This window comes from Odontesthes bonariensis, chromosome 13 (assembly GCF_027942865.1).
Source record: "Odontesthes bonariensis isolate fOdoBon6 chromosome 13, fOdoBon6.hap1, whole genome shotgun sequence".
NCBI classification, from domain to species: domain Eukaryota; kingdom Metazoa; phylum Chordata; class Actinopteri; order Atheriniformes; family Atherinopsidae; genus Odontesthes; species Odontesthes bonariensis.
The window spans coordinates 18,407,826-18,429,658 of NC_134518.1; the positions used below are offsets into that span (position 1 = coordinate 18,407,826).

Sequence of the window (21,833 nt, forward strand, 5' to 3'; positions counted from 1 at the left end):
TTTGGAAGCAAACATGAAAGTCTCAGTTTCTCAGGAAAATAACTCCACTGATGTAATCACACAGCGAAAAAGAGGTATAAAAGTGCTTAAACACATGAAAACTTAAGCTTGACTGAATTTGTCTTTGTTACATCTCCTCTTGTATGATATCTAATGCATTTATTTCTTCTTCTTTGCCACATGAAATCCCTCCTACTGTCATCACCCGCCCCTCGTCTCTTCTCTTAGCTCTTTCATCCTCTTTCTTTCAAAGACACGCATGCACACATCACGTCCAAAATATTGGCTCTCTTCCTAATTTCATTCTTTCCCAGGATACGAGGGGATGTTCGGTAACATGTTCTCCTTTAATTGTGAGGGTAAATCTAAAAGCTCTGCTCGAAGTAATTAGAGAGCCAGTGCAGCCCCGGTTATTAGATAGGAGGGGAGCAACTCTACACAGGACCGTCACACCTCGATGTCTAATTCTTTCTATGTGGTTAACACTTCCTGTTAATAAGTCTGCTCTAAATCCACCAGTTTAACTCCAAACTGTTGTGAAAATGTAGGCGCAAATTATCATAATAAACATGACAGACACATATGGGAAAACTCCACACGTGATCATCTGTGATCCGTCTAAACATCCTGCGAACCACAGCGCAAAACAGGATACAGAAACTTTGGAGGGTTTCATGCATTTTATTATCATGTATAATTTCAGCATGTTGTTACCATGGAGTGGGGCAGAGACACCACAAAGGGGTTGTCTATTGCGCTATATTTGGCGGCTGCTCTTGGTGCAGCCCTTAACAAACTGGACCTCAAACTATTCTGCCACAACAATGCTGAGCCTTTCTGAGCATGCAAGGAGTGGTTTCTCTCACTGCTGACTTCATTTGACGCCTTAACCAGAGTGTCACCAGCGTTAGCACTTTGCATGCTGTCGCAACTTTGTTTTTCCACTCGGTTTCAGATAAAGCTTAAACTTATCTTGCTGTCGGAGAGAGGCAGCAAAGAATGGGAGGGAGGGGGGAGCACGAAAGCACCGGCGTTGGAGGCCTGGACCTGAACCAACTCACCTCTGACAGATGAAGATAGATGAAGATGGATAAAGATGCTTTATCAGGAAAAACTTCCATTTCGAGCTGTATTGATTACGGCTGTGAGAGTCTGAGGCTCCTCGAGGGTTGATCCAGATGTTCTCATTCGGGACATCTCTGGCAGGCAAAAACAACAGCGACAGTCATTAACAGCTCCTCTCAAAATCAATGCAACACAGCTCAAATATATTCACAGGGCAGGAGTAGTTCCATTTAAAGCTGAAAAATTCACTCCAATCATCACCAACTACTAATAAATCTTAATTTTTCAAGCAAAAATAACAAACATTCTCTTTGTCCAGCATCTCCAGTGTGAAGACTTTGCAGCTTGTGATGGCATATGGTCTAACTTTCAGTTTGTGAGGCTATCTTACCAATAAAAACTGAAAACATTTTTCTAGTACTTATACTGTGCTAAGCGTTTTGTGTCACCGGATTACATAAAACACTGACCACACAGTATAACCAGTGGTTGAAAGAGTATTCAGATCCTGTAATTTAGTAAATGTACCATGTAAGTAAAAATACTGCATTACAAGTAAAGTCCATAATGAAAGAAATCTACCTTAGGAAAGATACAATAAATTTTGCAGCAAAATGTAAATAAAGTAATAAAGTGGTAGTACTGGTTAGGTTTCTCCGACTGATTTTTATCTATTTTTTTCTACTTTTATCAAATAATCAGTACCGAGGCATCAGTATGTAAGCGGCATGTTACTCATGCGACTGTTTTGATCCCGCTGCAGTCCTTATACACCAGCATTTCTACACCTGTGTTTCACTTCCCGACCAGTCAGTCTTAGCATATTACAGTTAAACTTTACAGCTGTTGTTATTATCAAGTTGTTTTTGACCCTTTTTGTTTCTATTCTTTTTTTCTTTTCTTTTTGGGAGTCGAATTTTTTTATCTGTTTTGCACAGGTTTTGTGTGCTTGTGTTTCACCGGATTCCAATTCAACAACTTTTCCTATCCGTGCCACGCGTCATTTAAATAATGTAAAACCCTCGCTATGTCGTTGTTTTCAGGCTCTCCATGGACTGTAATTGGTCTTAGAGGAAGTCGGTGGAGGGAGAAGAGGTTGATCACTTGTGAGAACACATGTGAGCAAAGAGAACTTCTGAAAAAACAATAAAGGCCTGTTATTAGTCCGCCCTCATTGAGCTTTAATATGAGTCATTATGCACATGCTGCACTGGTTAACCTGAACCTCTATAAATATATCATACCCATAAAGTAAACCCCCCATTTAGGTGAATAGTGAGGATTTTTGTTGCCGAGTTTCCTTTTTTCTTTTTTTGGCACATATGATGTCGATGATGTATGATGTCTGAATCTTTGAAGCTTGTGACATTAGTACAAGATTCAGGATAAAGCTCAGACAATACGATACCGCATTTCTTCACTTATTTTCTAAGTGCTTAAACCACACAATCATCAATTCTCAGCCAAGTTGTTTTATTGTTGTTGTTTTGTTTTTTTTAATTTAGTGTCCATCAACATTATCTTTTCAGCTTTTAGTATTATGTATGTGATGTTTATGTTGCACTTTTCTTAACGTGCAGGTCAGCGAAGCTTTCATTTCCATTAACAAGAGCTGGCTTCTTGCTAACAGCTTGTGCAGTAATGACTGTTTTGACAATAATACGAGCATGAATCTTTAATGAATGTTTGTGAGACTCAGATGCACACAGACTCACAGACAACCTGAATGATTTTCCACAAAGTGAACACTACAGTCCTTTAAAGATGTGTTTAAACTTCATGTACATCTTGTTAGGACAGTACATTTATTCCCTTTGAAGAACTCTGGACCTTGAACTGTAACTGCCTGTTTTCTGCTTTCTGCTGCCCTCATGTGGATGCTTTAAAGCAGGGGCAATAAATCTTCTCACTTTCACTTTGCCTTTACTTCGCTTAATTTACTTCGATTAGATTTAATCATCAAACTCATTGCAGTCCACAAGTGTGCCACTGTAACAGCCCGAAGAATTACAAAGTAAAACAGAATTCCTAAAATTCCTATAATCCTGACAGAAGTAACATTTCTTACAGTGAGATACATTATCCTATTCTCAGACATGAACCCATACTCATACTGACAGAGTACGGAGGAAAGGGGCTATGATGCCACATTTAGACAATTAGAACAAATTCGGGGAACAAAATAAATCAAACAGCTATTCTTGGGCCAAAGCCTGGTTTCTACTGAAGACAAGGAGCTTGTGTTTGTTGTCGCAGCTCATGATTTACTCTGATACATATAAAGACATTTTGCTTTTGTTTTGGGTTTTTCTGAGCTTGTTTTATGTCACCCTGAAATGTAACTAGTTTTGTGAAATAAAAGAAAAATATATACTTGTATGTTCAGACAAACAAAGTAGTCCTTGATGTAGGAAGAAATATAAAGGAAAGCTATTTGAAACAAACTTCTTCCACCACAGCCTAGCCTCCTCATTTTTTAAAAAAAATTTACAGTTTAAGAGCTATAATCACGAGTTACGCTTACACTGATTCACATTTATCCACCTGACAAGCCTTCTGAAAAATGATCCATACTGGGTAAATTGGGGTCATTGCCCTGACGTCGCCAAGACGAGTCAGGTAAAACGTGACGTCATGCTGATACTTTTGAACTCCTTGGCAGTAAATCCATAAAGGTGTGTAGACTTACTGCACAGGTAGTCAGGCTGTAGTAAGCCTGAACCTTAGACTGAGGTGAAAACAGAGCCCGCACCGGGGCCTAACATGCACCACGAGCTTTGATTCACCGAGGTCTACCTGAGAGTCACGCGACCTGTCGAACGAGGACACCGGAATGTACCCCAACTCTCATTCGGTGAGGCAACCGGCTCAGACGCTGTCACTGAACAGCCAGTACATTCCGCCTGCGTATGACTTCACCGGTTACCACCATCATGTCTCAGGAGTCGTTGACCCGTCGACCAGCACCTGGAACCCCGTTTACAACCCCCGCGAGGAGTATCCGTACCACTTCCCGGGGTCAAGCCCCAGCACCGGGCAGGTCAGCTTCCCCTCCTCTGAGCTGATCAGTGCGCCCTCAGCCGCTGCGGGGGGGTCGCTCCCCACCTACAACTTCATCTCTGGACAGGACCCTTTCAGCTCCAGGAGGAGACCACCTGACTCCATCAGACAAACAGTTTCAGGTAGGACTTTAATGAATTATAATTCACATGAATACAAACACATTATAGGTAAGGCTTGATACAACTGTTCTAAATTCACATTAAGATATGTTTCCACATTAAACCCCTAATAAGAATGAAAGAGACTTGCTCCTTCTTTGATATACAGTTATTATCTGATGTATTTTAAACATGCATCTACTGCCATATATCAGATACCTTATATGTCAACACGTCCGACTGACAGGAAAAGCTTGATCTTGATCATGCAAACTTTTAATCATTAGACCGACTTTTCCCCGCAGAAACCAAACTGCAGCAAAGGGAGCAGATGGCCGAAATAGTAATAGAAATAGTAAACAGCAACAATGTCAACATGTAGAGCCAGGCTAACCGCACTTGCACATTCATCAAGGTGTTCGACTTGCCCTTCCGGCAGCATGCTTTGAGATGTCAGTGCAAAGCTGATAGTGGAGGCCATGACGTCTGCACCGGTATTAGTATCGCTCCCCACCCTCTCTGTCCACTGGGTGGGTGACACACTCAATAGATAACACTGTCCATGCAGGAAATCAAGAGAAGTCAAACCGAATCTGCTTTAAAGGCAAACCCTCGAGCCTACATGTGTCTGTGTGTGCATGGGTCTGCCTCGATCAATGCTGTTACCTGGTCAAATTTTCTAATCAATAACTCTCACAGTGAGTACGTGTTTGTGCACACTTGTGTCAATGAATAGCTGCCTGTGTAAACACCTATGTAAACACTGCTCACTGTGATAAGGAGAAACATGGGCTCAAGGCAGAGGGGAGTCTTCACATTAGTTATATTTAGCATGATTAATAGAGTTGATGAGGATTTAAATGGCGCCTGAACTTGAACATGGCTCCAGACATGTTTGACCGCAGTGCATGTGACTCGCTGACACATTAATTCCTGTTTGCATTACAGGAAGGGAGGAAGACTTTACGGAGACACATTAAGGACTAACCCACCTAAAGTATTTACTTTATCATTTGAAATTGTGTTTTTTTTTTTTACTAATTGAGGTTCGTTTTGTGTGCTTCAGGAGGGAAGACCCGCACTAAGGACAAATACAGGGTGGTGTACACTGACCACCAACGGCTGGAGCTGGAGAAAGAGTTTCAGTACAACCGCTACATCACCATGAGGAGGAAGTCCGAGCTATCACTGGCACTCGGCCTCTCAGAGAGACAGGTGAGAGCAGCGGAGTGCACGAAGGAAGAAGGAAGGTCGATGAGATGGACACAGTGCAGCAAAAAAATAGGTTTAACCTAGGAACAATGTGACTGAAAAAGGCACGAGTGAGTGTAAAAGAGAATAAATCAAACTCAGACTGTGTAATTGTTGCGGAACTGAATGTGTGCTCTGCTCGGAAAATAGCATGTTTTATACTTAGTTTGAAAGACATCAAATGTATAACTTCCTCTTTCAAAACATTTCCTGTTTCACTCTGGGCCCAGACAGCTTGGCTGCTGAGATACGTTCTTAATTTTCTTATTTAAAAAAAAAAATAATGTGTCATTTTATATTCAATATTTGTAGTCACAATAGAAAAACAAAACTTGCTAGTCCAATACAGCTTTAGGCACACAGCTTTCCAAAACAGCCGTAAAATTAAAAACAGTATGCAAATCAACTCAGGGCCATTTTTATTATGCCCAATTCACAACATGTCACCTCAAGGCACTTTAAAAAAAAAAATCCAATTGAATCCAGGTTTAATACAATTGATTGCAAATCCAATTAGAATTCAGTTCATTACACAGCAGCTCAATCCAAATCCGGCAAATTAAGTTGTATTCACATAATCCCACAAACAACTACAAGAACACCAGGCTGTGGGAAAGGATATATAAACATCTGTGATTGGTGGTCCCCAGCTGATGACCCGTTCCTGCCCATAGGTGTTTCAAGGGAGCACTTTAGAATAGAGGGCACTGGTGGAGGTGCGTCAGGCAGCAATGCCTAGCAGGCATACCAACAGCCTGTATCTTCAAAAAAAATACATACACACAGAGTAAAAAGTAAAGAGAGCGGGGTGAGGAGAGTTGCATCATGGGAAGTCCCCCAGCAGTCTAGGCCTACAGCAGCACCTCAACGCAGCCCTTGCTATAAGTGTGTAGTTAGGGGTTTGCCACAATGATTTAGAAATACTTTTATGTAATAAGGGGCCCCTTGTTAAACTGGAATATATGTGAGCGAATACTGTCAATAAATTGGGCTTTCAACCTATTAAAAATACACAGATTCTGTAATGAACCACTTTCAGTAAAGTTTGTCGCTGCATAAATTTGAGGTTCTCTCTGAAAATCATGGACACTGTGCCACCTGTGGCATCTAAAGTGGAGAGGGACCATCTGACATGTTAACAGCACACAATTTAAAAGCCAGCCCCTACAACAGTATGGTGGTGCTTTGCGCACATGGCTAACTTGCAACATTAACACTAAATGATAGACACTAGTTTTTGAGCAACATCCAGTCGTATTTGTTAGGGAAGGACTTGTTAATTTCATCGAGACAATGCCACATATTACAACAGCAAGGCTCTATAGTAAAAGAGTTTAGGAGCTAAACTCTCCAGACCTACAGTATCTCACACTGAACACATTGCATGCATTATGAAATGTAAAAGTAAAGTAAAAAGTAAAACCAAAATGTTTCATAATATGTGTTGTCTGTCCCATTTCAAGTGCATCAAGTGGGTTTAAATGTTTTGCAGATCAATGCATTCTGTTTTTTTTAATGTACCTTTTTTTTTTGCACTGTGACATATCTTTCTACAAAACAGGGTTGTATTATTTTCATCATGTCTTGGTGAAATGTAATACTTTTACAGCCCACATTAGCAGATCTTTATAAAGAACTCAACAAACCAAACTGGCACGTGGTCACGTTTGACTCACTTACGTTGCCAGCTAAACCCACAGCTGTGTGCAATACTTTAAGCAACCAAAGTCATTCTTGGGGAACTGGAGTTTACTCAACATCATCAGGAAAAAAACAGGGTGGAGAAAGTAAAAGTTGCCATAAATTATACCAGTTTGCTTCAAATGATCTTCACTATTAACATGATAAATGTGTTCCAGATAGTCACCGGTCATCACAGGGTGTTTTTGATTATGTTTTTATCCGCAGCCGGCAAGAGTCCTGAACTGATACGTTAAAGTTATCTCGTGTTTGTGCGCTACAGGTGAAGATCTGGTTTCAGAACAGACGTGCCAAAGAGAGGAAGATCAACAGGAAAAAGGTGCAACATTCACAGCAGGCCTCCACAACAACTCCCACCCCACCTGTGCTGGGTGGACACACCGAGGCCCACCTTACCGCCAGCCCCAGGACAAGCTCCAACATGGTGTCAGATATAAAATCAGAGGAATACTAGCTGGATTTCATATTATGCAAGACTGAGACAACATGCGACGTGTAAATAGTGCTTCATTTTAATAAGTTGACCACACTGAATAATCATTCACACCAACATGGTGTTATGATGCTGCACATTCTGCCTTATACAATGTCAAGCTCCGCATGTTGCAGAGGTAGAATGTAGTGAGCATTTACCATTCACAACCATTTCATGTGGTATTACAGATTAGACACCATCTACTTCCACTTCTTGCTCCATCTTTCTGCCATTACTTCATAACTGTTTGATAAACGACCACGACCCAACATTTACAGAAGTTGGGTTTTTTTACGTGTGTGTGTGCAGGTGTAAGTTAGCATTTCACATAGTCGCATTTCTGCTACACTAGTAAGAAGAAAGGAGTGGTGTTTCTTTTTTTGTCTCTGTTTGCTTCAGCTGCAAGCCAAAATGTATATTAACTATAAACAGGTATAATGCAGCTTCAGGGTTGTACAGAAAATCCCCCTGATGTTTTGTTTTTTTGTTTTTTGTTTTTTTTTAAGTAAAAATTGCATTTCAGTTTACAGGAACTAAGGAGAGAGACTATTAGCTGAACAAACTAAGCGAAATAAAGAGGATCAAAAGCTACTATTTTGATGCTCTTTCTGTAAAAGTATTGATTTAGGATTTTCCATGGCAATGGAGGATTCAAAAAGCCTAAACCAACGGTTTTGACATGAGTTGAGGAAGTAGTGTGACGTGTGGCATAAGAAGTGATGTGAATGTTCATAAATGTTTTTTTGTTTTTTTTTATGCAAGTACAGTTTGATTTGAGAGCACATTTGTCACGTGGCATTTATTGATAACATTTATTTCAACACGACATGAAATCTTTGGTGAAAATTTTCCACTTCAAACATGCTTTTTATTCAGACCTTTGCTACATCACTGTGAGCAGTGTGTTCAGATACTACCCTGGGATAAGACAATCAGACTGCAGAGTTTAGCCACATCCTGAAGAACAGATGCGAGATTGCTCAACAAGTGACATGTGATGTTTAGTTATTGTTGGAACTAAACACAGTCAGTCGTATATGTGTGAAAAAGGCCTCTCTTTCTCATGCTTCAAAAAGAGGAAGAAGAAGTTGCAAGCAACGTTAAATAAGTCTAGTTCCAGTAAACTAGGCAAATTACAAAAAAAAAACTTTTTTCATCTTTTTTTCACAATATTAAACCAATGAACAATCAACTTTGTACAATTCATGTGTTCGTGCAATCCATGTGGGCCTGCTGCTTCCGCCAACACTTGAGTGTTTCAGGTGAAGTTCTGGCTAGTTGTGCTCTGTGTATAATGTGTTTTTCCGTGCATTGTGCAGCGATGCTTTTTCTTCAGACATTTTGTTCATGGGGGTTTATTTTTTGCTCATTAGTTCAGACCACAAGCCACAAGTTGGGTGTCTGCCTCCAATTTAATATAATCTTCAGCAACATTTTTACAGAGGAAGGCATCTAACTTCACGCCACTAATGAAGAAGATTTACCATGAGTATAGAGCAGTAAACTATTCAGCTAATATGTTTATATAATGAAATTAAGACCTCATCCATGTACTATAATTTCATAGATTAATGCTCGTATTTAATCATGAAGGGAATTAAACAACCGCTCATTGTCGTCTTTCTTTGGTTATTGTGTGGATAAGCTCTTTTAGCTGGATGCCATATTAATTTTTAAACTGGCATGCCTCGGGACTGAGGCATTTACGCCAGTCCCTGCTTTATGGTTTAATGGCTTTGGCATGGCATGGCAACATCACATGAAAGTATCACGACATTGATAAAACCACCCGGCTTTCATTACGGAAAAGATACATAACTGCATTTCAGCCGGTCAAGAGCGAAGGAGCAACAGTCGGATTTCTCTGGATTTCTAATGTGCAAGTATCAAAAAAGTTCTGACACAGAACTGAACAATTTGCTGTGCGTGTTAATACGGTAGTGTCGAAAGCAGCAGTGGCTGCATGATTCACAGAAGAAAAAATATATCAGGTGGCATTTAAGGACACTTCAACTGTCCAGGATCATAAACTCATTTTATGATCCTGTGAATCATTCGAATGGTTGTTAACCTTGAACCCCAAACTATCAAGCTAAACATCTACATTAACCTCTGTCGTTGATTAAGCCAACAGGAAGCACATTTCGCAGGTATAATTTGAGCACATGACTAGCGTATAAACAAAACCAAGGATTTAAAAAGAAAAAAACTACTGTGTATGACAAAACTGAATATTTCCTAAACACTGTAAGATGTGATGAAGCAGATGTACAGCAATTGAGAGGGTCCCATGTAGAATTTAAGTTTGTAAACTGAACAGCCCCAAACTGATTTTCTTAAAATATATTTGATACAGATGTAGTTTGTATAAAGGTAGTTTGTAAAGTGTCCTCAAGTGTCTCACAATGTGATACTGGGCTGAGAAAATTATATGTACCCTTCCCTAGGGTCAAAGGTTTGGCCAAATGCTGCCTGAACGAATCCACACCCACACACCAAACAGCTGATTTCAGATGATCGTATTCTGCTTTGTCATGCATCTGTCTGGAGCCTCAACAACAAAGGAAGTCTCCAAAATGTTCCTTTTGAATGGGTTTGTAAATGCAAACCAATGTGTCTTTTTAAAAGAGGTGTGAGCACAAAGAGTCTGTATGAGTTTTAAAATGCCAGTTTAAAAAAGAAAGAAAAACAGAAGGCAATGATTTGGAAATCTCTTAAATCAATGTTTTATTCACATTAGATCATAGCAGCTACAATAAATGTTGAAAGTGAGACATGAACAATTTCATGGCAAATATTAGCTCATTGCGAATGTGATGGTTGCAACACATCTTGAAAAGGGTGAGAGGGGCGACAACAAAAGAAACAGCAAACTGGTGTAGGTCAGTAGCATAACTGGGTACAAAAAAGAGCACCCTCAAGAGGCAGAGTGTCTTAGAAACAAAGTTATGAATAATATTGTTCAATAAAAGATTGCAAAGACTTTATTTCTTATACTTAATATCCTATCATCTCCAGTTCATAAAAACTTTAAAACACTCTGAAAACATCTCTGCGATCAAGGCACATGGCCAAGAATCAAGGTGCCAATATCGTAACCTACGTAAATTTATAATCATGTCATTTTCATTATTGGTTTACAATATCAAAAATTGTGTAATAAATGTAGAATTGTGGAATATATAGAAATAGAAATAGAAAAATACTTTGTTCATACCCCAGTGGGGGAAATTCAATATGGTATAAAAGAATTTACATGAAAATAGAAGTGCCATGAAATACAAAACTTGTCCACTGAAAAATGTACATTGTAAATATTTCTTTATTTCACGGGCATATCTATTAATTTGATTTTTAATGAAACAGCATTGCATACCTCCGGACAGAGCTCATGTAAAATGGACTGAGGCAAAGTGGCAAACTGTTCTGCCATGTCTTCTGGACTAAAGAGGAGAGGGACGTTATCAGCGGTTATAAAAGCCTGCATCTGCCTGTGGAACTGGGGCCACATCTGGAAAGGCACCATCAGGGCAGAAAGGCACATGCAGGTTTTACAGCAACATTCAACTCTCATCGAGACACAGCCTTTTTCAGGAAAGGCCTCACATATTTCAGCAAGACAATGTTAAACCACGTACGGCATTGATGACAGCATGGATTTGTAATAGATGGGTCAAGGTGCTGGAATGACCTGCCTGCAGTACAAACTGCACCAACTGAAACATCTGGCGCATCATGAAATGCGAAAAAGAACTGTTGAGGAGCTAGAATCTTAAATCAGATAAAAAAAAAAAAAAAACTGGTCTCCTCAGTTCCCAGACATTTAAGAAGAGAGAATGTTACACAGTGGTAAACGTGGCCCGGTCCCAACTTTCTTCAGAAGAGAAGAATTAGCTTACATTTTTTGTGAAGTATTCAAATGCCACAATCTCAGCATCTGACATGTTAACTATGCTTTGATGTAAATAAAATATCTGTTCGTGAGATTTTATTTACATTTCTAATAACATTTAGTAGACGCATGAAAGTAGAATTTATAAGACTTGATGTCTGTGTTCTTACTCTCGTATCCGTGATGAGAAAATGTTGCAGAGCGATCTAAACGTGTCTGGGTGTGAGTGAGCAGAGTTGGAGTCAACGCTAAAGCTGTTGCCTCAGTCTTACTGATAGCATATTAGTTAAGATATAAGGTGATGCGTTTTACTCAGGAAACTCTATTTTAAGCAGATGACGTAGCACAGGAAATATCAAGACTTGAACAAAAATTTAAACAATAAAACGTTTGGATTTTGAACGTCTGTAGTCAGAACAGTTGCCAACATCTGGGGTGTGTGCCGCATGCACTAACATCCTATCATTATTGTGCTTCAACACCTATCTAAAATTTATTTGCACAAGTTCGTATCTTTAGCTTACAGTTTGATGTATTTGTAGGAACTGTGTGCACTGCAGACAGTAAAACTTTTCTCAGTCACGAGGCTTGACAGCTGAACAGCCATTGGTTGGTGCAAGATCAGCATCCCCTTGAATTTTTCTATTTGATTAAAATAACCAGTCTAAAAAATGGCAGCATGTTTTTTTTTTTGTTTTGTTTTTTTCCATCAAGCTGCAACATCTAACAAATCTAACGTGTAAGACCAAAATGTTTTTATAACTGATCTATATCTGTATACCTGTTAACCACAAAGAAAACCATCAAACTATGTTTAGAGAAGATAATTTTATAGTGCTGGAGGAAGGCACTCATTGCCTCAGTATCCGAAGAGATCTCTAATGTTGTTCTCTCTTGAACTACAGGGACTGAATTTACAAGAACATTTTATTTTCCCTTTTAGTTCTTCCACTGTAAAGCAGAAATTTTATATCGACAACAGAGTCTGCTTTACACAAGTGTCTCTCCTCTGCAGTTAATGGATTTCATTGAATACAAAATGGATAATGCGAAGATGCAGTTTCAAATTTCATGTGCTAAAAATAATAAATCAATCAATTCTGTAGAATGATGTAGCTGTCAGTTAAAAGGCCATTTATTGTGTTTATATGTACAAAAGCAAAACTAATTCCTCCCACATTCTGTTCCATTGTCAGTGGCACAGTCACAGCCCCTCAACTCACTCAAACTCATCGATCCATAAAGGGTGTGCTGAACCGTTACTTGAAGAAAATAGTGAAAGCCAAATGTAACACTCTTCTTTTTTAGCTTTGTTTTTCTAATGATTAATTTGTTTCGGAACACGCCACACTCTGGCATTAGGAAACAAAAAGCAGAAGTGTTTACATCATGGAAACTTTTCTGTAGTTTATCTAACATCTGCAGAGCCAAAGGAAGATCGAGTCACCGGGTTTGACATGATCCCCCACACAGGCTGTGAACCGTAACTAACTTGAACGTATTTGTGAAATGCATCTACGTGTGTGCAACGTCCAAATTCACAGACATCTGCTGCATAAATACATTTTAATCTAGATGAATTCAAATTTGAATACTTCAACTTTATTGCTTGAAGACAGTCACTACAGAAAATAATTGATATTTACTATACAGAAAAGCATTATTTCAATTTTCATCAGTGTGTCGAGTTTGTCCTTATTAGACAATGAAACAATGAAAGGTAAATATGATTTTAAATAACACAGAAAAAAAGAAGCTATTACATTGTGTACAATAAAAAAAAAAGGAGAAACAGGTTGAAATTACATTTTGAATATTTATTTAAAAAAAAATTAAATAGCACACAAAAATGACCAATTCTTCAAACTCCTAAAACAGGGGTGGCAATGCTAAAACTAAATGTCACCTATTATAAGAGTCGAGTGTGATATCCAGTTATACAATGCAGTGAAAGTGAAAGTAAAAAAGAACATAAGTATTTATTTTTTATGGGACAGACCTTCAGGCAACCTGGAGTCAGCAATGCAGCCTTTGTAACAGTGAGCCTGCTGAACACTTCGAATCACCTGCCTTTACGAACCTTTGCATACACATCCTCTGCTGCTGATTCAGCCTGCCGAGGTCGCTCTGAAAACTTGACTTGGCCATACTCCACCTCCGCCTCTGCCCTCTGCTCCACCGGCCTCCCCCGCCGCTGCACCATCCTCACATCTGCGTAGATTATGTCCTGGTCATCCTCTTCCTCTGCTGAAATACATATCGTGAACTTCTCTTTCTGCATTCAGATGGGAAAATTGCAAAGTGGAGTAAGTGGAAACAAAAGTTTTTGTTTCTTACCTTTGTTGTTTTGTTTTTTCTTCTGAGCACAAATGGTTACTATGCCGACAACTAAGAGAATTACCAGCGCCGACAGCACACCCGCTATTATCGGCAACTGCTCTGTTTCAGAAACAAGAGACAAAGGACACACACAACGTTCAGTCTGCCAAAAAATGCATTTTGTTTCATGACAAAAATGAGAAATAAACACACCAATGAATCATTTGCAGCGGAGTTAGTTTTCACTTACTAATGAACCAAGGCTCTTCTGTGCTTGGACTCACAGTTTGATTGGACGATGTGTTAATAGTGGAGGGTTTAACTGAATCTGTCTCCTTACCCACAGTTCTCTGTGTAACTGTTGATGGGACTGTTGTTGTTGGTTCGATACACAGGCTGTTATTTTCTTTAAACACCCACTTTGTTATGTGTGTCCCATTGGAGGTGCAGTTAATGAATATGAAGCCTTTGAGCAAACAAAACAAGAATTTATACACAGAGTCATTAATATAATCAGAGTCATGAAGATCAGGTCGTTTCATCGCATTCTCACTCACCGCAGTTAGAAATGTTTTCCTCTTTGGAGACAGAACTGACGTGATTCCTGACTGAGCAGACCAGACGTCCTGACACGTGTTGTTTCAGAGTGATGATGTTAGTCTCTTTACTTCCACAGAGGAGCTCAGTGTCTATCAGTGTGTGTCCATCCAGAGTCCAGCTGTACTGAGGACTGTCCCCTCCCTCAGAGGAGCAGGTTACGTTCATCTGTCCCTGGGACAGACACTCAGAGACCAGCTGGACAGAGGACACAGGAGCTGAGAGAAACACACACATGACTTTAAACATGATAACATGTTGGTTTTTTATAGATTTTACTGAAGAACAGAGAAGGCACCAAATTCCTAAATATGAACAAAATGACATGTATTATATAGATTATAAATTCAATCTCAGATTTAGGTTATCAGTGTGACTTAATTTACTGGATGGAAAAAAGTTGTTTACCTTCAACAGACAGCTTTAGAGTCCGCTCTCCTGTTTTCTGTCCATCTAAATTAAAGAGTGTAAGTGTATATTCACCGCTGTCAGTCCTACTCAGGTTATTGATCTTCAATGTTCCATTACTGGGAATAAAGGTAGATCTGTTCTCAATGGTAATAAAATCAAAAATATTCTTTCTCCCTCTGAGTATTACTGATGCTCCCTTCTTCCAGTCATATCTGGGTATTTCTGAAGCGTTGTCCATCAGCTGCAGGACCACAGCTCCTCCCAAAGCTCGATAACACTGAGCTCCATCCTGTCTGCCATCACAGTAAGTTTCCACACCTGCATTTTTTTTTTTAAAGAAAAGGGAAAATATCACCACTTTAGAGCATTATATTTCTTCCAGAGGTACCACAGCAATGTTTAATGACATACATATATAAACTAGAATATTGTCATACGGTTGAGCGTTACACACTTCTGTGAGGATTCGACTATCCGCATAAGTTCCACTGTGAGTACGTTTTTTTTCACAAAGGACATTTTAACATCATAGCAGGAAAACCACAAATACAAATGATAAAGTTAATGATTACCAAATTCTTTTCAGCTAATTCAGCCCCAGGGTTCTGCTGCTGCACTTCACTTACACGCTGTCATGAGCAGCTCTCGCACTTCCAACAGAAGCGGAGTGAAGGGTTTTTTGTAACAACAACCACACAATTAATAAATCTCTTTAAAGCATTAAAACTGGCGTTTATCCCATCTAGAAAAATGAGATGCTAAAGACATAAAGCAGACAGTAAATATTGATAAGTGTTGCTGCATTCATATTCAAGCAACGTTGTTTTTCAAATTGGAAAGGGATAGTTAAGATATCTGAACAGCAAACAATGACAGATTTTCATCCTGACATATTGTTACTCAGCATTATTATTGTTTATGTTTTTAATTGATTTGTCATAACTCTTGTATTCATATGAAATATATAATTGTTTGAAACAGTTGTAAACTTCCGATCAATGTACGTACTGCATATTCTGAAAGTACAAAACTTTAAAAAAGTGAGTAAATTCCCATTATAATTATTTTCTTTTTATGTATTCGTCCGTTTTTTCTTTTTGCAGAATTGACCAAAGACGGAATTAAAGATTATAGGGAGAAGAGGAAGAAAGAGAACAGAAAAAGAGAAGCAACGTTTAGTTTCCAATATACCAGCTGCCTTACAGCACTGATCATTTCTCACTTTAGAGACTTTTCTTGATGAGTTTACTGCATAACGTTTGATTCATCAATTCAATGAACAACCAACAAAGTGCCACATGAAAACAGTTTAACAACTCACCACGAGAGACTCCGAACAACATCAGCAACACCACCACAGTTTCCATGTCTCCTCACGCCTCGCTGCTGCGGACCGTTTTTTTTTTCTTTTTTTCTCCAAAGCAAACATGAGTTTCTGCTCTGAGCAGCTTGTAGCGAGTCGTGTTAGCGATCTACCTCAGAGGACAAAATGTGGAAGCTTTGGCTCGGTAAGTCATTGCTGTATTCATCTTTTTCTAGACAGGAAGGGGGCAAGGAAGTGATATCAGTTGACTTCCCCTTTTAGCCAACAGCAGAGGTCATGCATTTATGATGGACTGAGAGGAGGAGATGGAAACATTCAAAATTGGGACCGAAAAGGGTTTTGAGACTAAAAACAGACATTTAAAAATACACCCACACAGAGGCGTTAGGATCTTGAAACTTTGAGGGCTTAGCCTGGTCCAGAAATCTTTAGAGTTTCACCCGATAGCCGCGCAATATTATGGATATTAAGTTATTTATAAGTTAATTTTCTAAAAGATGTGAGACACTGTGCACTCTGTGAAGGGTGCCGTCAGGTGTGCAGAGGTAGTCATGTGCTCGACTTTTTGCTGGCAGTACCTTTTCAGTGGTTAACTAACTCTGCTCTCATAACATGTTTTCTATTGTAAACATGCCAGGGGCCAATTTTGCATAATTGCAAACTGAAATACCTCCGACTTTCTTACGCTCTCCTCTTCTTCACCTCTTGACCTCTCTTGCTGCCTGCCTCCTCATCTCTTCTGCTCTATCCTGCTGCTCTCCTCTCTCCTGTCTTGATCGTTAAAGGGATGCAGTAAGAATATACCAACCAATTTCTGAAAAATTGAAAAAAATGATTAATGTACTGCTTCATGCCCTGGTGGCCAAACACCCAATAGTGCTCACAGTTCCAAATGGGCCGACAATCATAGCATTACAACACTATTGGATGCCAGCAACAGGCTGGTATTAAATACAGAAATACATTCAGTCAGAATTATATAGCTACAGTATTTATTACCGACTGTAATGTCAGCAGTGAATTCTGTGTTAACCTCAATTTCACCTATCATCATAAGCATATCTTGAATAAACAGATATAACCTACACATATTCTAATAATACAATTAAACAAATATAGTCCAATAAGGGATTTTTATTCGTATAAAAAAAATTAACTCTAATCAGTCAGAAGACACATTTCTTTCCTGAAGTTTACTGTAAATGATGACATCACGGCTCCTGCTGACACAGCAGCGACGTACAGCCGATGCATTTACTGCATATTACATGTTATATCACTGGATATCTGCCCCGAACTTTGCCATAACTAATCTGAGAAACTACATAATAATGGAATAAATGAAAATGTGTTGTTCTGCTCTCCCTGATGTGCTCTGAACTCGATGCATCTGTCACCGTCTCACTGTGTGAGTCTGGTTCACAGGTATATGGGATATCGGACTTAGTTCATGATAACAAAAAGAAAACTTTGAGAAGTGCAGTCTTCTGTTCATACCCGATCATGTACCTGAGGCCGCTTCGCATCTCAGCTGCTGCAGCAAGAGCAGACAAATCCTTCCACCTCACCTCACCTCACCTACCCTCCACTTCACTGCCTTCTCCATCCTTTTTCTTATTAAAAAGCTTCTGATGTGCATGGTTTGCCTCAGCTCGTTCAGAAATGAGTCGATTTAGCACCAGTCATAAACAGGAGCATTATAGTTTATAGGCAGGTGGCTGTAGACAGATATTTCATCCAATTGCCTGCCAAGTGCGCCTTTCCGCATTTTAGATCCGGGGTAGTTCAAAAAGCATCCGGGGCTGACGACGCCCACATGGTCACTGACAGTTCCACTGATAAATGAACTTATTTTTTCACACACTTTTTTCTGTAAATTCGCTTTTTTCTTTAATAAACAACGACACCGAGGAATATGTCATAGGCTGCTGTTCATGAGAGCTTGTATTTTGCTCATATAAAGAACTGATAATGTCCTGATTCATGAAGCCTTAAAATCAAAAAGTGTACACTCATTTTTTTGCTGTATTCAAATATATTGAGGTGAGATAAAGAGCCTAAAGCATTTTGAAATATTCGTCATCAGTATATATTTGGTATATGCTATTGAAAAGGGTCAAATTAATTCAATTGATTTTTAAAGACACAAACATCTAAAAATACGTGCAACTTTGTGTAAAGTCATACATTAGACTTACATTTTATATCTCTATCATCTTTATTCAATCAGGAAATAAAACTCTTCAGATCTGATAGGCCTACGTAGGCCTCGTAAAATTTAACACCACAGTCATAAAAGGCTAAACGGAGACAGAATTGGTCCAACACAACATTTACAACCCGACACATCTGCTTCTTATAGATTTAAAACTGGCTTGAATTCATTTAATGAGACCAGTTCCTTCAGAATCAGGTGAATTAGATAATTGATTTGCTTTAAAAAAAAAAATTATCAAAAAGAGCCAAACGGTAGAACTTTCAGTTATTACACCTACAGACTTTGAAATGTGTGACCGACACTAAATGTGGTCACATTTGTTTTTTTGTTTGTTTTTTATTGTAATTTTTTACGTGGAACATAAGCCTGTTTGGGAGCAATAATGTCTATCTCTACAACAATACTGTGCAGTAGCACATATGTGTCAATAGATGGCAGTAACGGGACGTTTATGGGACTGGTAGCGCATCTTTTCTGTGGAGAGCAAGTTCCGCTTCATTCATGAGAGCGACCAGAGCAACAACTGTAATTGTCGTCCTGCTGTTCACTGATGTCTCCTGTTAAAACAGGTTATTGAAATCTGCCTGCTCGTATCTTCACCTGGGACCTGCAACAAATGCAACCGAACAAAGAACAGAAAAGTAAATGGTTGTTATGCTTAAAGAATTATTGATTTGCATACATTGTACACGCAGGACAGATTTTAGAAAAACAACACTGGCTGAATGCCTTGGTACTCTATTATCGCTGCTAGATTTTTTTTTTTTAACACAATGTTAATCTCTAGATACAGTCATAGAGCTTCAGAATTTGTCATTAGTGAGCAGCTCATTGTCTTTATTCCTTTTAATTTACTACAATTAAAACTTGAAAATAAATATATTGAAAATGACATTGAATTAAAGAATACATTTTATATATCCCAAAGGTAAAATTGTATCGTTGTATACAGGATAAATATATTTTTTTAAAATAAGCTTTCATTATGAAGAGTTACTGCTGAGGGCAGAAATGACCTTAATTTCTGATTAGCTGAAGAAGAAGAAAAAAACTAGATTATAGAGAGTATACATAGTGCTAAGTAATTACAAATGTCACATATACACTCCTAATGTCTAAGCTTTTTTCAGAGAAAACCCAACCTCTTGCAGCTAATTTGCACTTATATTTAGCTCAAAGCCAGTATAACACTTGAGTTTGCTTTACTGATGAGTCCCCACAGCGTCCAGCTACTTTCAAAATGTATACTTTTCACTTCGACACCTCATCAAACTGTCAAAACAAATCTCCTAACAAAAACTTTGTGAGATGATTTCTTTATGTGACTGTTGGTTTGGCTGCCAGTTGTTCTGTGCACGGCAAAGGAAGCAGATTAATAACCTTAAAGTGTCATTTCAATTCCTCATTGGCAGCAGAAACTCTCACACAAGATGCTAAAATGTGTACACTACTGTGCAAAAGTCTATGGTATCTTTTTGTTTTTCCTGCCAGGACAACTGGGAACAGGTACAATGACTCGTTGAAACTTCTGCAAACTTAAATGGAAATACAGTATATACGGTAAACAGAGTTCAAACAAGCTTGAGAGTCAACTTCAAAGTATGAAGAGCTTTATTCCTCAACGCAGCACCAAATACCAAAATATGAAGAAAATGACATGTATTATAAAGATTATAAATTCAATCTCAGATTTTGGTCTATCAGTGTGACTTAATTTACTGGGTGGAAAAAAGTTGTTTACCTTCAACAGACCGCTTTAGAGTCCACTCTCCTGTCTGCTGTCCATTTGAATCAAAGACAATAGAGTGTCCTCCTGCCCATTTATGAATTGATTAATTAATAAACTGATAAATCAAATGAAACACTTCAAAATTGAGAGAAAATACTAGAATTCTAAGCATTTCCTGCACACAGGCCGTGATAATATTTCAAGCAAATAAAGTGTTGAGCTGAAAATGTGATTAATCTATTGTTGTGTGTTGCAGCCACATCATCTTACAGTAAAGTCATGCTTTACACAAATGTTGTCCTGGTTTATTTTACAGAACTTTGTAGTAGAAACCCCAAAAATGATGAGAATAGAGCTCATGTTTTAGTTGTCGCATCATGCGTTTAACTGTAGCATCATGTCTGTAAACAAAATATAAATGCAATTACATAGGTCATCTGATGCTGTGAAATGTCTCAACCGATTAAGCAAATGTCTGACATGTGTCCGAGATTTATTCATTGATATCTCTGTAATGGGCTGCACGGTGGTGTGGTAGTTAGCACTGTCGTCTCACAGTAAGAGGGTTCCAGGTTCAACTCCCAGCTGGGGCCTTTCTGTGTGGAGTTTGCATGTTCTCCCCATGTATGAGTGGGTTCTCTCTGGTTACTCTATCTTCCTCCCACTGTCCAAAAACATGCATGTGAGGTTAATTGGCGTCTCTAAAATTGTCCTGTGAGTGTGTGTGTAGTTTTTTGTCTGTGGCCCTGTGATGGACTGGCGACCTGTCTTGGGTGTACCCCGCATCTCGCCCGATGACTGCTGGGATAGGCTCCCGCGACCCCTAAGTTTGATTAAGCGGGTATAGATAATAGATGGATGGATGTTTCTGTAATATCTAAAACAAATCATCTGACATAAATTCTGCATTTCTTAAAGTGAATTTTCAGAACAGAACCAAAGTAAAAAAGAAGAAATACACAAAAAGATGCATTTTGAATAAAAAGAAACCAACTCATTTTTTGAATATGTGAGATTTGGATCTGATTTCATCATAAATAAAGAAAAATAGATTCATAAGAATCCAGTATCCACAGCTGATTTACAGTATGTGAAGTAGATTTAATCACTGAGGTTAACGTCAAACTTTATTGACTATATTTGCCATTGCAGCAAACATGTTAAAATAGTGAATACAACTTTGTCTCATGTGAAACAGTTCAGTTATTCCCCTTGACAGACTTCCAGTAGCACCATTATAATGAAGAGCTTCATTACGTTGTCTGGACACTTAAAATGATGTTTGGAGTATTATTGAAAGAACAGATTACACTGAAAGAGATTGGAGTATTTTATTAGTTTGTGGGGTTTAGGCAGTTTCTTCTCAGCTGGTACTGAGGATGACCTGTCCTGTGGAATAAACCAAATGAATAAATGAAACACTAGTATTGTAACTAATCTTTGTTTGAAGGTGTATTGTGAAGTAAATTATTTACCTTTGTCTCTTCCTCTGTAGGTGTTCAGGCTAAAAGATTCCCCGGGAGCCTGAGCACTGTTTTAAAGGTTCCGGAAGAGACCATTATGAGTTGAAGGGGAGAAGTAGATAATGTGCATTTTGAATGGTTGGTGTTAAAAACCCTAGAACCTAGATAGACTTGTTTTTAGATGTCTGGTGATAGTTCAGATGTCTAGTGTTTGTTAAATAAAGTGA

At 38.7% G+C, this 21,833-nt stretch overlaps 2 protein-coding genes across 4 annotated transcripts; one reads left to right on the forward strand and one right to left on the reverse strand.

Annotated features, from left to right (window-relative positions):
* The first annotated feature begins 3,898 nt into the window (after positions 1 to 3,898).
* On the forward strand, positions 3,899 to 8,114 carry cdx1a (caudal type homeobox 1a). Its single transcript, XM_075480629.1, has 3 exons — positions 3,899 to 4,247; positions 5,293 to 5,441; positions 7,441 to 8,114. Exons 1-3 carry the CDS (start codon positions 3,899 to 3,901, stop codon positions 7,630 to 7,632), a joined length of 690 nt encoding a protein of 229 aa, XP_075336744.1. The 3' UTR covers positions 7,633 to 8,114.
* A 5,442-nt stretch (positions 8,115 to 13,556) lies between these two features.
* On the reverse strand, positions 13,557 to 17,042 carry LOC142397288 (T-cell surface antigen CD2-like). 3 transcript variants are annotated; one of them, XM_075480631.1, is made up of 7 exons: positions 16,867 to 17,042; positions 16,194 to 16,407; positions 14,870 to 15,190; positions 14,422 to 14,679; positions 14,115 to 14,330; positions 13,883 to 13,984; positions 13,557 to 13,789 (listed from the first exon to the last, which is right to left on the reverse strand). In XM_075480631.1, exons 2-7 carry the CDS (start codon positions 16,237 to 16,239, stop codon positions 13,608 to 13,610), a joined length of 1,125 nt encoding a protein of 374 aa, XP_075336746.1. In that variant the 5' UTR covers positions 16,240 to 16,407; positions 16,867 to 17,042; the 3' UTR covers positions 13,557 to 13,607. The 3 variants fall into 3 exon arrangements, with proteins under 3 accessions (XP_075336746.1, XP_075336745.1, XP_075336747.1); XM_075480630.1 differs by having other exon boundaries at positions 13,557 to 13,792; positions 16,867 to 17,040; XM_075480632.1 differs by having other exon boundaries at positions 13,557 to 13,792; positions 14,205 to 14,330; positions 16,867 to 17,039.
* Between the last annotated feature and the right edge of the window lie 4,791 nt (positions 17,043 to 21,833).